The 18,149-nt window shown below is 45.9% G+C and overlaps 1 protein-coding gene across 2 annotated transcripts in view; it reads left to right on the top strand.

Moving 5' to 3' along the window:
* Positions 1–10,432: 10,432 nt before the first annotated feature.
* MOB2 (MOB kinase activator 2) overlaps positions 10,433–18,149 on the top strand; it is a 121,571-nt gene continuing 113,854 nt past the window's right edge. Inside the window, exons 1-2 of one of the 2 annotated variants that reach the window (XM_080345204.1) lie at positions 10,433–10,666; positions 11,789–11,940. In XM_080345204.1, the coding sequence (XP_080201330.1) occupies positions 11,918–11,940 (23 nt within the window). In that variant the 5' untranslated portion in view covers positions 10,433–10,666; positions 11,789–11,917. The remainder of the gene's footprint in view (positions 10,667–11,788; positions 11,941–18,149) is intronic. The other variant, XM_080345205.1, reaches the window with a different exon arrangement.

The raw sequence follows: 18,149 nt of genomic DNA, 5'->3' as shown, positions 1-18,149 counted from the left end.
TTGTGCCCACCAAAGCTATTAGCAATGAGCTCACCCCTCTGTTATCACTGATCCAGGGAGTCTGGAGGCTCTCAGAAGCGTGGCTATCGATCCACACCTCTTACACATCCCCCTCAGGGCTCTGGTTTCAGGAAACCTCTTTGACTCTCCTCTCCCTGTCTCTTCTCCACAGCTTCCAGGAATGTTTTTCCAGGGACCTTGGAGCTGGGAGTTAAAGGAAAAGTGATCGTGACTGTGGTGAGAAGGACAAGGATTTAGCCTGGCTAGCACTGCTTGTTTGCTTTGGCTGACTGTGTGCATTGTTCATCCTCTCCATCTTCCTCAGTGGAGGAAGGGGAGGACATTTTCCCTCAGAGTTGCAGGTTAAGGGAAGAAAACCTGGTGCCTTGAGAAACTGCCCCATGTGGTTTCTGCTCAGACACGACATGGACTTTCTGAAGGGGCTGTGCCCACAGAAGTGTCCTCTCCTCCCTCTCCCATGCTTTCAAAGTTGTCAGCATGACTTGTGCCAACAAGTAAACAGGCGATTGCGTCTCTGTGCAAACTCATCCCCTGGTGGCACAAGCAGATGAGCCTGTCACTCTGCCGGGGAGCACTCAGTTACTGTCATGATCAACTCAGCAGCATCCCAGCCTGCCACCCCTCAAAGGACAATCCTTCACCCCTCAGGCCACTTCTCCCATCCGTTCAGGTCCACTTTGCCCAAGCAACCAGGTGGCAGGGTGAGGAACCACACTGGGCAGCTGCGGCCTCAAAACAGACTGTTGGAGCTACAGCCAGAAACTGCATCATCTGCTCTCCGCTCCTTCCCTAGGTATGAAGTAAACAACTTGCTGCCTTATAAAATGGGCTCCCTCACCCCCCCTGCATCCCCAGGAAGACTTTCGGGTGCCTGGGTGCACTTCATAAATGTCTAATGAGCCATTGCAAACATTAGCGCTAGTGCCAGCTGCCAGAAGCAGACGGAGATCAAGCACTCCCTTGCATCAATCAGCTCCACCCAGGAAGCAGAATTGCCTTTGACAACAGCCAGATTAAGAAACAGGCAGACAACCAACCACCCAGTGCCCTGACCAGGCAAGCTCTGAGGCTGGCAGCCCATGGGAAGGAGTGAAGAGGGAAGGGAGAGGAAAACTCATGTCTTGCTACAGCTGCCTCCACAGAGCCCCTCCAGAGAAGCAGGGGTGGGGTTGGTGGTGGCTGTGTTTTTCCCTGAAGATGGGTTAGGGCCAGTAAGGAGAAGTCTCTCATTTTGGGGTGGATTTGTGGACAACAGACCCTTGGATCCTATAGATGCCCTGAGGAAACCTCCACACTTAGCCAGAGCCCTGGTGTGTGAAGCACATAGGTTTTCATCTCTTCCTTTAAAAACTGCTCATGCAGCCCCAGTTTGCAGATGGGATGCACGCCCTGGAGCAGAGGCCTGATCTCATGAAAGGATCAACAAGTGCACTTCCATACCCACATGAAGATAAATTCCAAGGAGTTGTTTCAGTTGGTTCCATGTACATGAGTGATGGTCCTACAGTAAGAAATGGTGACATTTGTTTTAAGTGATGACTCAGTCATGGCACCATTGGATAACCACAAATCCAAGGAAACTGCTCTGGGCAAATCTTTCTTGCCCCTCACCCTACCCTCCTGGATTTCATGTGGGAGCATGTTATCGTGCACAGGGGCCAGAATTTAGCTGACTCCTTGCACTTACTGCCCTTGTGGTGGTCAGAGTCAGAGGAGGAAGAGGACAGGTTGCCTCCCACTGCCAACGCTGCAAAGTAGACATGGAATAAACCTGACCTTCGTTTACAGCATTTGCTGGAGAAATCAACACTTCGTATACATAGAAAAATCAATGAAATACCACTTATCAAACAAATCCTCATTGGTCTGAACCACCTGCATCAACAGAGTCTCATGTGGACACCCATGCACCCCAAATCCTCCCCAGCAGCTCTAGAGAGAATTCCACCTCCCTTCTTCAGGTTGCTCTGGCAGTTTCTTTTTGTTTGTTTGTTTCTACTAGCACACCAATTCTGGCACTGTGTACTCTGCTCTGAGCTGGCTTTGGGGACCCTTAGCAGCACACTACATTTTTGCCTTCAAGTTGGCTGTCACCCAGCCCCATTTTCCATGTACCTACTCCAGATGTGCTGCTGTTTCTCTTCTATCAGTGCTAGAGGAGCCAAGTGAGGAAGGGGGTAGCATTCCCACCATGCAGACCAAACCATCCCAACTCTCAGCGCTTCTGAATCCTTCCCAAAGCCTCCTATTCTGTCCAGAAAGACCACTAATCCGTCTGCGGCTAGCTAGAAACCATGTTACTGGACGGGATGAATCATCCCCCCACAACTGCATCTCCAGGAGCCGCTTGTACTGCTTGCTTTTCTGACAGCCATCAGATGGTGCCATTGAGTCTTCTCGGGATGTGAAGCCCCGAGGACAGCAGGCTGGCACCAGGAATCATAGGGGCGTCTTGATCCATCTCACAATCTGGGAATAGAGCTTTGTTGCCCAATTCCAAATGTGGCAAAATAAAGATATTTCTCTTTAGCATTGGTGTTGGCAAAGCAAAGCAAATGTGGGGGTTCTGCTGTGCACAAATATGTTAACATAGTGTCATAGTGTCACTTTTTTTTTTTTTCTCCCCAGTCTTGCAAGACTGGCTATCTTCCTGAAGCTGGACTCCAACAATACCAGTGTAGGAGCAAGTGATAGCAGCCTAGGAACAATTCAACTTCAGTTTCCACACAAAAAAAAATTGGCTGCATTTACTTCTGGGAACATGTACAGGTGGTGAACTGAGTTCATGTAGCAGGGCCAGAAAAGAAAGAGAGCAGCACCATTAGCAAAAGCTCCCTTTCCTTCCACAACAGCAATGTGGGACACAGGACTTGCCCTTTTCAGACAGTCCTAGACAGCAGGCAGCAGGCTGCCCCATGCTTGGGGGTGACCATCTCCTGTCCACTTCTCCCTGCCTCTTCCCCTTTTATTTTTTTAGCACAGAGTGAACTGTAAGGAGAAGAGGCTTGTGCATCAAGGCATACTAATTGCAATGTGCTCATTGCATTTGACATTTCCCCTCCAGATATGTACCCAGGACTTCCAGGGCTTTGGTATTAATAATTCTCTTTGTGGGTTTTTTTTTTTTGCAATGACCAGAGCCTGGCACAGACAGCCCTGCTGTCCAGCTGAGGCCTCTACCTGGCATTGCAAATATGCGTGAATAATAACTGATTAGTGCTTTTCCTAGGTTGGTTTTTGGTTTTAATTGTGCAAGATGAAAGAGGAGAAAAATGCCAGTAATGTGAGGAAGGAGGGAGAGAAGAAATAATTACAATTGCATTTAGACAGTGATAAGAATGGCTGCTGAGCTGGGCTGGGCGGTTTCCAAGCACAGTGGGAGCCAGCTTCAATTTCATAGCATAATCTTTCCTGCACCCTTAAAATAACTTCTCCCTGCACCCAGGGTGTCACAGGACCTGAAGAGCAATGTGTGCCCCTTTCCTGCGCAGGCCCACGCTGCTCTGTGCTTGGTCATCGTCCGGGGTGTTTTTGAGAGTGGTGGTGTCACACGTGTCACGTTAAGGCACTGAGTCCCAGCCGAGGGGGCTGGAGCAGAGAGGAAGGGATGCTTTTCAGCCCCAGACCTGTGGTCTCCCCAGGAAAGCGGCAGGCTGGGGACATCTAGCTGTTTGAACTTGTCTTTGGTGCCCGGTGAAAGAGCAGCTTCTCTGAACCACTCGGCAGAGACAGGACCTCTAAACTGTCAGGGCTAATTGCTCATGTGAGATGTATTTACAGAAGCAACTGTTAGTGCAGAGCGCAGCAGACAAACAGACTCCTGTTCTGCCAGGCACCCTTTGTAATCGGTGGGGGCTGGGAACACTTTAATGCAGCCATTGGAGGCCTCCTTTGTACCGCAGGCTCCAACCCTGCACTGGGCTGAACGCCTGCGGGATGCTGAGCTCCCGGCCTCAGCAGGAGCAGGGACACAGAGCTGCTGGCTGGATCCAGCCGGCTGCTCGTTCTCATTAGGTGAGCAGGCTGCGGGCACACAGCTTGCTCCGATCTGGGCACACAGAACCCGCAAACAAAATCTTTGGGTGTGATCCTAGCACATGAGTCCCACTGTCATCCCTGGGGCTTGCAAATCCAGGGCTGATTCCATTTGGCCATACAGCTGTGGGGGCCAAACTCTGCCCTGCATGAGAAGTGCCCCATGCATGTGTAGATGGGCTGCCCACCTCCTTGCCTTGCAGAAGAGGTGACATAGGCTTCGAGGAAACTTCAGAGGTTATCTGATGAGCTGCTTTACCTGTAGCTGCACCAGAGGTAAAGACATGCCAGAAAGTGGTTCTTTGGCTTTCCAACAATGTCAAGGACTGGTTAAAAGCATCCAGGACTCTGAAAAACAGACTTACAGGCCCTTTGCTGCTTGCTGGGTTTTTTTGAGGTGGAGGCCTAGGGGGAGTTTTGCCATCTGGGAGAGAGATGCAGCATTAGGAGAATAATGCAAACAATTTCCAGCACCGTCTCCATCTTCTGCAAACTCAGGGGGAATGCGCAAACCCTGGCTCCCACTTGTGTGCAGCATCTTTTGCTTCCAGGTAGCCTGCAACCTAACCACACTGGGCAGACATGCCTCTCAAAAATTAAGAATACATCTCCTGTTTCTCACCCTATGCCCTTTTCTCCACCCTGATACAGGCAGTAGGATAAGATACACTCAGGGAAGAGCTCATCTGTAAGGAAAATCAGCACCAGCTATGGCAAGCTACATGGGAGCTGGTGTATGGATCCTGCTTCCCCTTTCTGAGGGGGCCATTAAAATTGGCTAGTGTTGGTCAGGCGAGATGAGAGCATGGCTTTGGTTACAGCCTGTCCACAATGACATGGTATCACCAGTACAAGGACAAAAGGAAACCCACACTCATGCAGCTTACAGAGCTCTCTGACACACATGGGTCAGCCCAGGCATACTGACCCCATGGGTGGCCATCAGCTTTTCCTAAGCTTCCTAGCTTGGCTACTATTCAATTCACTTGAGCATAATTTTTATATTCCCCACTTGGAAGAACAGAGAAATGCACCTAATTTTGAGCACTCCTAAGCAATGAAGGTTTCTGACCATTTACACATCAGCTCTCACAAGACTTTGATGTGGATGGAAGTGTTTCTTTCACTTTCCAGATGTGGAAGCTGAAGCGTGAGGAAGGCATTGCTCAATAATACCCAATTAGAGGGGGAAAAAAAAGAATCCAGTCACCACTAGTCTCTTGCTGTAACATCCACTCATAAGTTGTTGTCTAAAAGAGGAAATGTCTAATACAATGTTTTGTGTGACCGAGAGAGATAGAAAATGTTTACCCAGAGATTTACTTTGTTCAGCATCCCTGGAAATGCAGACCCCCAAGGACAGATTTTCAGCCCTCCGTTGTGAAGCTCCAGCCCTCTCTCAGACATTTGAATGTAAGTCATACTTCCCAGCTAGTTCAGGACCCAAAATGCCAACATTTTTTCCAATATGGTCCTTGGCACAATTGATTGTCTTGTTCAAGACTATATCTAAAATGTCTTACTATTACTGGCAGCAATCAATATTTATAACCACTCACAGTGTTTATTTATAAAAAAAAATCAAATGTTCCAACCAAGAAGAGATGCTGTTATTAATATCCAGCATGATTAATAATCACATTCAGAGTTGCAGGCAAGCCCACGCTGTCAGACTCATGCACTTTGCTTTTTCTAATGGCTCTGCAGGAATTTGAACCGTAACATGTTTCATGCACAGGGACAAAGACGTTTTGTCCCAGAGAAGGAGTATGTGGATGTTTTTGACTTAAAGAGCCAGTGCCACATTCAGAGCTTCATATAACACCATTTTGATTCCAAGCCCATCAGTTTGCCATGTTTTCCCAGTGAGCGTGTATCTCCTCCTGTTGCTGAAGACCCAGATCTGAGCTTCAGATTTGCAGCTTGCTTAAAAACATTACACCCCCTCTGTGTCAGGGCAGCCATTGTCTGCTCTGCATCTCTTCCACCCACTGGAAATACCTCAGCCACACAAATGGGTTCACATCTCTCTGCCTGATGAGACTTCTCAGCTGCCCAGGGTAAGACGAGCTCCATGGGAATGATGTTGCTCCAAATCAAGGGAAGGAAAACTCATTACAGCCCTGAGCAATGCTCTGTCCTCCTTTGCCCATTCCTTCAACGCTACCACAGCCACTTAGGGAGAGAAGAGGGAACATGCAAAGCTGTTGTCAAGGTATCAAATATGAGGCTGCTTGTCCCCACACCAGACATTAGGTGGTGAAGGAGGGACAGGTGTTTCTGATGCAATAAGGCACTAAGGGATCGAAGTTCACTCCCACTCCTTTAGTGCTTGGCTGTGCAAGGCGATGTTTGCCCACCTGTGCATTCATTGCACTTTTCCTGCTGCACGAGGTAACGGCAGTAAAATCAGAGGCAGTAAAGAGACAGAGTCACAGAGACCGGTGCCTTAGTTACTTCCTCATAGCCACTTATTCTCTGTGGTACTGCTTTTATTACCAGACGGGCAAAGCAAACTGTCTGAAAAAACAATAAAAAAACCTGCTATGTGTGACAGACTTTGTCTGCACTGCTATCAAACGTGCTGTTTTGCACAAATCTGGTCATGAGAACCATGGGAGGGAAAAATAAGGAAGGAAACCTTCAGGCTTGTTATTCCAAGGCAGCTCTCAGCCAGCGCTGAGCCAGTCTCAGGACCGCAGTGCCTCTCTGCAGGGGCTATGGGACCTAACACAGCCCTTCGATAGACTGCGACAGGCCTCAGGTCCATGCTTTTATCTTGGTCCACACCTTAGCTTTTATACTGAGCTCTGCAGAGCTTTATGTGACCGCCAAACCCTCTTGTGAGAGGTTTGTCTGCCCTAGCTCCTGTGGTCTGGTCTGCATGGGATCCTCCCCAGCCTCTCATCAGTTCCCAAAAAGCTCTGGTGCTGCTGAGGAACACCTGTGAACGAAGCCACCCTATGCCTTGAGGCTGGTAGGAGCAGGGTACACAATTTTTGGGGTCCTCTTGTGTCAGCCAGGCCAGGGGATACAGGTGGCAGAAGAAGGAGGCAAGGAGCAAATGAATGCAGTATTCCTTGCAATGCCGCACAGGCCAAAAGTCTTCTAGTCTGGATCTCGCAAGCCCACAGGTGCACCACAGCCTTTCTGCCCAGGCTGTCTGGCAATAATCTTGCATTTTAAATCCTGTTAGACACAAGTAAGCTGTGGGACAGTAATCCAGGGAAGAGTCGGTGCAAAACCCTCCAACGTCAAGCGTTATAAACCTTTCGATCCTCTGCGCTTCCTACCACATCTCTGTGCCAAGTGCCGTCCCTTGTTAAGCACCTTATATTTGTGCTCTACAGGGTCTTGCAAACCTGTTGCCCTGAATAAGGAGCACCCTTTCTTTGTGCATGTACATAGGGCTTAGCACAAAAATGCTCCATGGTCTGCCAGGTTTGCTATGGTCAAACAAATAATCACTGTGATACACATTTTAGAGAGTTTAGAAACATAAGGGGAGTTGCAGGACAACCACTGGAGACTGCTTTTGGATTGGCACATCCTTTGCTCCTCAGAGCTGCTCACAGAGGGACCTGACTGAATGAGGATGAATGTGAAATCCTTGGTCTGCCAGAGGAACTTCTGGTGTTCCCAGTGGCTGAGGGGATAAGGAAAAAAACCAGTAGGTGTAATGTCAATTTGACAATGGAAAAAATTATAAAATTATCATCTCGGGTGAGATATACATAAATGTGTTGTGCCTTTGGAAAGTACAATACAAAACATTAATGAAATAGATGTTTGTTGTCTGAGTTTCTTTTGCACCAGTAATTCTCCTAGTGCCAGTTGCCGTGTATTTTCCTTGAGACAATCAGGAGGAAAATAGTTAATCTGACATGACAAACTCATTGTATCAGAAGTCATCTCTGCTTTAAAACATGTGTCATATGACTAAACGTCCCACTCCTGGTACAATGCACCCCACAGTAAAATTGGATGGAGCTCATCCTCAAATGCCCTGCCAAAAATACTCCTAACAAAGGGCAACAAGAAAACATAATTCAAATGAGGGACATCTGTTCTGAAATGTTTTCAGATAATGACTGGATCAAATGTCTGCATAAAGGATAATTATTTTCTGCAGATGGTTTGATCTGGTGTTTTAAACATTGTAAAAATTCTAATCCCAGCCATTCAGTAAAATATTACATGTGGGGTTTTGTCACAAGAGACCTCTTTCCTATCCTCTGCTACATTTTCTAAATGCAAAGATAACTAAAACTATAAACAATTGAAAGATAAAATGTAGGTGCTAAAGAAAAATATTCAGTTTGCACATATACAACATATATTTTCATGTTCTGGTCTTCCATTTCTTATATTACACTGCTGGATACTCAAATAATTCTCAGAGTGAAATTCTCTTACAGGTGAATGGCAAAAAAAAAAGCAGTAATGTGTCATGCAAAGGGATCCCCAGCAGATTTCAGAGGGGCATCAGTTCCAAAAATGACAGCACAATATAATTTATAATACAAGATAATCCTACCACCTTTCCTCAAGACAGAGGGATACAAACCAACCATGACCAAAACACATTCTTATTAAATGACCCCCATGAGATCTCCTTGCAATACATTACTACCCCAGGACAACGCTGCTCTGTTAAAACTGTCATGGGAGTTGGTGTGATGGCTGGAGATCAACTCATCCTCTCTGAACAAGTGGGGCCATGTGTGGGTGCCTGTGGGATGAAGGGAATTGAAAGGATTTCCCTTCTTTAAAACAGTTAGGATTGTTAATCTCTCAGAGGTGTAGTGTTAGGCTGTCTGTGAGTGTAGGTAAGTATCACCCTGTCTGCTTTTGTGGAGCTAGCAGTTGGTCAGTTATTTTTGCAGTTAGATGAACAGAGAAAGGAATGATTTCAAGTCAAAGAGGAGATTCTGGAGCACAAGATGCAACCAGTAGCAGAAAGGATGAAACACGTGAGGAGGCAGCCACCCTGTGCCCCACATCCAAGGCTCCAGGGCTCGCCCAGGGTGCCAGAAGAGGTGAGAGGAACAGTGGTCTCCACGCAGGATCAGTGCCTGGTGGACCTGTGAGAGCTCTAGGCTTTCATCACCCTTACAAGTTAACACGTCTTGTCTTGCACACAGGAGTACCACCTCAGTGCTACTTCAAAGGCCCTGACATGGAGCTTCCCTCAGGGAGCCTGTGGCATAGCGAGAACTGAAGTGCTGAGGCCCAGCCCCAGATGGTGAAATCATAAAATGTCCTGAGTTGGAAGAGACCCACAAGGATCATCGAGTCCAACTCCTGTCCCTGCATATGACAACCCCACAGTTCACACCAAGCGTCTGAGGGCATTGTCCAGTCTCTTCTTGAATACCGACAGGCTTGGAGCCATGACACCTCCCTAGGGAGCCTGTTTCAGTGCTCCACCACCCTCTGGGTGAAGAACCTTTACCTAATGTCCAGCCTAAACCTCCCCTGGCACATCTTCCTGTCATTCCCTCAGGTTCTGTCATTGGTCATCAAGAGAGAAGAGATCTGGACCTGTTCCTCCTCCCCCCATTGTGAGGAAGCTGTAGACTGCAATGAGGTCTCCTCTTAGTCTCCTCTTTTCCAGGCTGAACAAAATAAGTGACTTTAGCTGCTCCTTATACGGCTTCCCCTCCAAACCCTTCACCAACTTTGTAGCCCTTTTCTGGACACCCTCCAGTAGCTTTATATCCTTTTTATCCTGTGGTGCCCAGACCTGCACACAGAGCTCCAGGTGAGGTTGCACCAGTGCAGAGCAGAGCAGGACAATCCCCTCCCTGCCCATCTGGCAATGCTGTGCTGGATGCACCCAGGACATGGTTGGCCTTCTCACTGCCAGGACACACTGTTGGCTCATGTTGAACTTGTTGTTGACCAGAACCCCCAGATCTCTCTCTGCAGATCTGCTTTCCAGCACCTCATCCCCCAGTCTGTATGTACAGTCAGGGTTGCCTTGTCTCAGGTGCAAAATCTGGCACTTGCCCTTGTTGAACCTCATGCAGTTGGTCATTGCCCAGTTCTCCAATTTGTCCAGATCCCTCTGCAGGGCCTCTCTGCCCTCCAGAGTGTCAACAGCTCCTCCCAGTGCCCCTGGAGGGGCACGAGTAACGCTGGCGGGCCCCGGTCCGGGAACCAACAGTCCCCAGCCAAGAGGGAGCCCCTGGAGGGGCTCTGCTCCGCTCAGGCCTGAGGAACTCGGGCGCGCCAGGCCCCGCCGTCCCTGCCGCCGCTAATGGCCGCGCCCGAACTACATTTCCCAGCGTGCTCCGGGTGTCGGCCGGGGGAAGGCGGGGGGCCGCTTCCGGGTTGGCGGCTGGCGGCCGCCAGCGCCGTGTGTTTACTTCCGGCCGCCCCAGTGCGCGAGTGTCAGGCTGAGGAGGGGACCCGGCGCAGCCTGGCGGCCGCCCCGCCCGCACCGCCCACCCGGAGCCGGGCAGCGGGGGAGGGAGCCCGCGGGGGAGGGAGGAGCCCGGTCCCCGCAGCGGCGGCAGTGGCCCCCATGAGCGGACGGTGAGCGAGGAGTCGGCGGCCGCGGGAGCTTCCCGGCGCGGCGGGACCCAGCCATGGACTGGCTCATGGGGTGAGTGGGGCCCCTCCTGCCCCGCGGGCCGGCCCCGCCGCAGCGGCTCCCGCCTCGGCAGCTCCCCGCGGACGGGCGGGCCGGAGCCGGCGGGGGAGCCGTTGGGGGCGCGAGGGCGAACCGTTGGGCGCGTGAGGGGCGCCCGCCGAGCGGGGAGGCGCCGGCCGCCCTGCCGGGTGCCCCGCGGGCGGCGCGAATGACTGACGGGCTGTGCGCAGCGGAGGTGACAAGCGGTGTGTTCGCGTCCTGCGGTGACAGCGAGAGGAAGCGTCAGCTCAGGCGGCTGGACCGCAGGGGCGAGCTGCTCTGGGTGCAGCCGGCTGCGCTGCAGGAGAGCCCTTGCCTTGTCCTAAGCGGATACTCTCTGAAAAAGTAACTTTTCGTTCCCTTTTGGAGGTATAGGAAGGCCAGGCATTGCAGTCTCCGTGTTTCCCACCAATACAGTGTGGGACTAATACGTCTGCAAGAGAATGTCACTTTAAACCGAAAGACTTGCCAAGGTCTAAATAGCTTTCTGTGCAGAGAAAGAAGAGACCTCGGCAGAGATTAAAGCCAAATCAGAGCCATGCCAGGGGGCTTGGATAGCCTGGGATTAATAGTGCTAATTACATACAGACATAAGGTAGAAAGCGCTTTGCTGGTGGTTTTAGGTCTGAAAACCTTAGTGCAGGAGATGGAGATGTAGTTGACAGGAGTGACCTGATATGCTACCAGTATTCCAAGCAAGATAAACTCAGTTACTTCTTGCATGAATTGTGCTGGCGACCTGCACTCAGGTGAACTGTGAATAATTATGCTTAAAAATCTCACGAGCAGTGGGTTTATGCTTCAGCAAAACCATTATTGCAGGGATAACTTGCTGCCTTTAGTTTTTTCTTCTTGAATGTGATCTTTACCATCTAGGTTGTCTCTTTTTCTAATGTAATGTGCCTAGAATACAAAATAAACTATTTTGTTGCAGTTGCTAGATGTGGTGTATTAGAAAGGTCACTGGTGTATGTGTTGCCTTTCCTCTGCAGCTGATCTATTTGGTAGTGAAAGTGCAGCACTTGTTACTCATTTTCAAACCAGATGTGGCTGACTCTTGAGCCAATTGTCTATATCCGTTATGTTTTACTGTAGGTTTGACCCCTCAATCTGATGGAGTGAATGCTGAGTATGTGTGGGGTAGGTACGGATGGCTGGATTTTCCTCCAGCAGGCTGAGCAGTGGAAATGCAGTAGTTGTAGCATGTGAAGGGATCTGTATGCCATGTACTGCAACACTTGTGTCTGGTAAGTCAGGGGGCTCCAGTCTATTATTACATGATCTTAAGGAAAATATTAGTGTAAATGACAAGCTTGTTTTGATTTGTTTCATAATAGCCACAAAGCACAGGTGGTCTGTTATATTTACTTTATAAAAGTAAAAGCTGAAGTGTCAAAGTGCCACTATAATTACAGATACATTGAACTTATGCAAGATATTTGGATGACTCAAATTGCCTCATTGAAGCAGTTGTACTTACGTTGTGTGAATTACGTTATAAGGCAGAAAAGAAACAAGGTTTAGTTTAGCCAAACTCTCAATATGTTAAAATGCCAGTTTTGTTATGAAAAATATTTTGGTTTTTTTTAAGTTGCTATGAAAAAGTTGGCATTTGTTCTGTACTTTTTACCCAGGGTGGGTGGATCTGTCCGCCTGTGGAAAAAGACTTGCCTGTTTTCCCCATTGTAATGGGAAAGGATCCTGAGTCATTTGTGCATTACTCGCTTGTTCTTAGCTATTTCCTGATGTTTCTTGCCCGACCAAACCCAGCGTTGTCCCACTGATGCTCTTAATGTTTTCTCCTTTCAAACTTTGAGAGTTCTATTTGTGTGAGGTTGTGGTTTTTTGTTTGTTTGTTTGTTTGTTTTGGTGTTTTGGTGGGTTTTTTTTGTTTTGTTTTTTTGTTTTTTTCCGGGGCCTGGGTTGGGGGTTATCATGGCAGGAAAAGACAGCACTGATATTTCGAACGGGGAAGGGGCATAAGGCCTGAGGGACTGTTTCATATTCTGTCCACTTACGGCTGCTGTTAGCAACTATGTGTATAAATGAAAACATTCTTCTTGCTGCCTGTTGAAAAGAATCTGAGGACATTTGTCTGCCAGGGCAGAATTTTGGGTAATGTCACTCGCTCAGCTCAACCTTATCTGTTTGGGTCTCTTCTGTGAGAAGGAAAGGGCTGTAGAAGTAGTAGGAAAACAGTTCGCTCCCAATAATGCATCAATTTGTGTCAATGTCTTCTTGTACCTCTGGAGAGCAAATTGTTTTGGTCTGCTTGGTGTTGTCACTCCTGAATGAGTGTCACCACTAATAAGAGTACTGTGATCTTTTTTATTCCTATCTGCTTGGGTAACATGCTGGTTTGCAGTTACAGTTTTCCATGCGCTTGCTCACAAGAACCCGTCTTGTATGTCTCATGTTAATGGTTGTGCTTTCTTGATGTTTTGGTATGAGAAACACCTTCTGTGTTTTAATTTGGTATTTCTGAGAAATTAACCTTCAAGTGCAAGTGTGTTAAATCAGGCAACAGTAACAGTTGCTTCTGTTCTAGATCTCTACCCTTCCAGCTTGTGTTGCATTTATCTGAGAGATGATTTAGAGTGAGATCTGCTTTATTCCTTGCTGGTCCTCCCCTTCACTTGTGGTCTCTTGGAAAGTGGGGGAAGGGTAAGTTCTAATCATACCACAAAAGGCAGCAGCCCAAGTGCCTCTGTTCACCTCAGAGTGCTTAATATACAAAAAACGGAAGCTGAAGCTTATAAACAATAGTGAATTTATTATGGATTAACAAACAGCTATAGGCTTACATGGTCACACAGCAAAACTTCGCTGGGTGCTGCCTTCTGCTCAGTCAAGTGCTTCAAAATCCAGTCCAGTCCTAGGGAAGAAAGCTGAAAAAAATGAGCTGCTGGCATGTTACAGTGCTCAGTTTACATCAAAATGAACACCAAGTCTTCTCTGTGGTTGCTATCTTCTACCTTTCTACTGAATGTAGCCTTAATACTGATATTGATGTAAGACTAGGGTTTCTTCAGTGCATTCTCTCCATTAAAAAAAAAAAAAGACCATTTTGAGCAGTTTTGTTGTACATAGGACATATTTTCAGTGCAATTTTGACTAGAGATCAGTGTTGGTTAACTGCTTTGCTCACCAAGATCTGACAGAGATCTACATTACCTTCTTTGGAAGAGATTCCAAACTTTTGTGTTACAAATAATGTTGATCTGCTCTTGAAGTTCGAAGTAGTAACAAAGACAGGCATTGTTCCTTCAGTTGTGAAACTTGCATTTAAATTTGTGTTAAAATTCATAATTAAAAAGGAGTAAAACATATTAATAGTACTGGTAAACCTGACATTGTGTCAGTTATTTTTAGTCTTCAGCTGTGATGCCTGATGTTGTAACACATTTTTTCCTAATAGAGGAGGATTGTGTACTGTAGCCTTTTTTGTGAAATGTTATGTAAAAGGAGGAGAGGGAAACAAACTATTTTAACAACCATTACCTGTTAAACACAAAACAAACACAAAACATTATTTGGGGCTACATCTCTACTATAAACTTTGTAGCTTAGCAGGATAATGGGGTAGATTGAATGCAGATTGAAACTAAGAAAACTGCAACAATTTAAGATAGTTGTGATGGCAAAACACGTCTTTAGATGCATCTTAAACTGGGAAAGAACTACGCCTGCAGACAGCAGTGGGCTGGAGATCTTTGTACAGGCTACTTGAAAAGCCTTCAGCGTGTAGACCAGCCCTATAAAAAGGGACTCTTAGTGAAGGAAACGGGTGGAGGGGGAAAGCTCGCTCATTTTTTTCCTCCTGCAGGAAAGCTGCTGTTTCCATAAACTATTGGTATTCACTCTCAAATCTTACTTGAATACCTCTGAGAACAAGAAAAACTCTGCATCCTCAAGAAGTGAAATGCTACCCTTAAACTCTTCACTTAAGATTATTTTCTGTTGAATGTGTATTTTCTCTGCCTCAGAGGACTGTGTTATTCCAGGATCACTGTGAGCATCTTTTGTACTTGTGAGCTGCAGAGTCCAGTCCTTTCACAAGCACTTCTGGTACCAGTAAAATATCAGTGCCCTCATCCATGTGGCTTGGTTTCACTGTGCTGCTAAGGTCTCTTTCCGAGTGAAGACTGCAGCATGTGGCAGCTTGTTAAAACTAAAATGTTAGATGCAAAACTCTTGTTGTGTAACAAAGCTTTTTTCTTCTGGACAGCAGTGTCTAGCTCTTGTGGGTGGGGTTTATGACAATAAGAAATACGTTGTGGGAGTGTGCTGACTTTACACAAATTTATTCTCTCTGCCTTTCTGTACATTATGGTGATTTGGCAAAGATGCACAGCTCGTTCTCGAGACTTAATTAGAGTGTAAGTGGACTAAAGAAAAGGGACAGCATGCAGTAGGGATTTCTCCTGTCTTATTTTTTAAGTTGTAGGTATTGCTATCCCCAATGTCCTACTATCTACTGCTCAATTATCTGTTCTTTCATATGTTGCCCTGGTGACTTGGAAAGACAGGCCTAAAAATGATTGAAGGCTATCCTTTTTTCATATCACATATCTTCAGCTTTGAGGACAATTAGAAAAGCAATGGCCTAGAAAGACCAGGACAATACAGATGGCAGAAGAAAGAAGCAAACTCCTGATCAGAATATTTGTGCCTGAAGACAGCACAGACAGATTTGGTCTACTCAGGTGCTCTGTGATCTGCAATATAGAGCAAGTGGCAACAGCTGTAAACTGAAGAACGTCTAATCCAATGTAATAGCCTTCATACTTGCAAGTTTTACATTGTAATGTCAATCCATTATAAACACCACATATGTACAGTGCCTTGCATTAGTCTTCATCTGACTAGAATAGGTACTTGGAAAGTATGTTAAAAGAGCACAATAGCTGCAAATTCAATCTTTTTGAGTATATGGTATAATGATGATTTTTAACGAACAGTGCAAGAGGACTTCTCTGGGTCTGCACACTGCTAGATTTGTCTAGTATAGAAGGCCTGTGTGTCATGCATTTATTTTTACTTAGCTATAATTGTCAGGGGCTTAAAGCTAGCAGTTTTTCCACTTGTTTTGGATATAGGATTTTGCCACATTATCCCAGCAGTGGTTTCGAAGGCTAGAAGTAACACATACTGCTGTTTTGTTGTCTTCCGTTATGCTTTTATGGAAGTGTCTTTAAGAATTTTCCTCATACAGCCTTAAGACACTGTCCAGTTCAAGATACACTGTGGTGAAAAATGAGTAATATTGTTATGCAGAGAAGTCCTAGCCTTAAGCTAGAACAGCTAGGGACTAGATGTAAAAAATGCACACTAGTGTTCTAGTCCTGAGTTGGTAAAAATGCAATGTGCTAATTTTTCAGCTGTTAGACTAAATCTTTATTGGTTTTGAATGGAATGCATTATCATAGAATGTCTCAAGTTGGAAGGGGAAGCATAAGGATCATCAAGTCCACTAATTGTAAAGAACGCATTTTGTAGTGAGAATAGTGAGAAATCACGCAGCATACTTAGATGTCAGCTTGGCTGGTGCATTATACAGTTGAATCTAGAAGAGTACTGATGTCTTTGCCCCGCAGACCTTTACATAAAAAGGTAGCTAATGATTTTTATTCTAGGTACTGTTTGAAACTTCCTATTTCTATAAAAAGGAAGAAAGGAAGGATACTGGAAGTTGTTTGGCTGCTGTAACCATAAGGAATGCTTTCCCCTTTCCTCCCTTAGTCACTTTCTGTGAAGAGTCTCCTGCCTTTATAAGGCAGTCTTCCCGCTAGAAACTCTGCTGCAACATCTCGCCTTTCACAGCTTGCACGATGTGTCCATTAGTTCTGTTTTTTAACCGACCTCACAACAGGTGCTTCCCTTGCATTACGTTCCCTGCAAATTCTTGGCTTCACAGGCCATTTTTCCTGCTTTGAGGGAGCTGAAAATAACTCAGAACCGGTAAATTTGACATGGCCAGTCCCATTGTGCAGGGAAATATTCACATGTTCCTTATTTACTTCTATTTATAGGTGTAACATTACTTAATGGGGTCCCAGGTTGTTCTCTCTGGATAAATCTAGGTCTGTCTGTGAGCCACTTGCGCTCAGTTCACTGCTTATTTATGAGACTTCAATATTATTTCCTATGGTTATTAGACATGAGCAGTACCTTTGCTAAACCAGAAGTTAGCTGTGAAAACAACTATTAATAGTATGACAGTATAACTAACTAGTCCACAGATAAGAGTTCTCCAGTAAATATTAACTTGTAATATTCGTTTGTATAGTAGTGGAACAGTGCTGTTAGTTCAAAACATGAGTTTCCAGGGCTATCATAGTTGTAGAAAAGGATTCGGGACCGGACAAGAGCAATTTAAACATGTTGTTCCGTTATGTCTCCCTGGTTCTGAAAGTGCTTGGTTATATTGATGAGATTGTTATGGCTTTTTTGCTGTAATGCAAAACAAAAAGTAACTGCAGAGCCTTGCTCCCTGAAGTGTCCTGGTATAGTTAATGATTGATTTTTGGGAGAAAATGCCAAATAATCGTGCATTTTGAAACCTGTCTTACTTTAGAAAACCACAGAATTTGTATCTGTTAGGCAGTTACTTTTCCTTGGTCAGTATGATGCATGGGAATACTGGTTTGTTCTTACGAGAAAGTTCTTTTTCCAGCAAGGATTCTATTGATGGACAAGAAGACCAGATCAATCTCAAGGTCCCTAAAGTAAAATGAACTATCGCTTTCCTCAGAAAAAAGAGTTGAGCATTCTAAAAAGGTAGCAATACCCTTTTGTTACGTTCTGCTGCATGTTACCCTCCTCTCCTTTGTGCCAGTATCAGTATTCAGGAAGGCTGATAGGTTAAGATGCTCATCTGACTGAAAACCAAACTCCTCTTTTTTTTTTTTTTTCCCCCTCCTTTTTTTCCTCTACTAAGATTAGTTTTCAGCCAAGTGAGTTCCTGCAGCCTGTTTGTGTAGCTGCATGAATAATGTTGATAACACTATAGAGCTGGTGAGAACATAAAGCTTGGGGAACACTCTTTTTGGTGTCAGCAAGGACTTAAATCAATCAAATGTAACTGTGTAGTAATGTGACCATTGCTAATTACTCTGCAAATAATTAGTGATTTTGTGATGATTTTGTCTTGAACTGTTTGGAAGAACTGTGGAATATCTGAAAGTAGGAAATGCTATGACTAGGCTGGTAGTGGAGCCGGTAATGGCCTCAGAGTACTATCCGAGTTGCTGTTCTACTGTGTTACATTCATTTAATGGCTAAACTATAAATATACTTGTAGTGAGATGGGTATTTATGAATAACAAAGAATTTATAATTTGCTCTAAATCTAAATCTACCTAAGAAAACTTCTGGCTCTGTCATGGTGTAAATGCGAAGGTAGGTGTTATTTTGGATGCCCAGCTGAATCTGGCAGCCTGATTCAAGAGAGTTT

Source organism: Nesoenas mayeri (assembly GCF_963082525.1).
Source record: "Nesoenas mayeri genome assembly, chromosome: 5".
Classification (NCBI taxonomy): domain Eukaryota; kingdom Metazoa; phylum Chordata; class Aves; order Columbiformes; family Columbidae; genus Nesoenas; species Nesoenas mayeri.
Note: the sequence above shows the minus strand (reverse complement) of the source record. Positions and strands in the feature narration are given on the sequence as shown.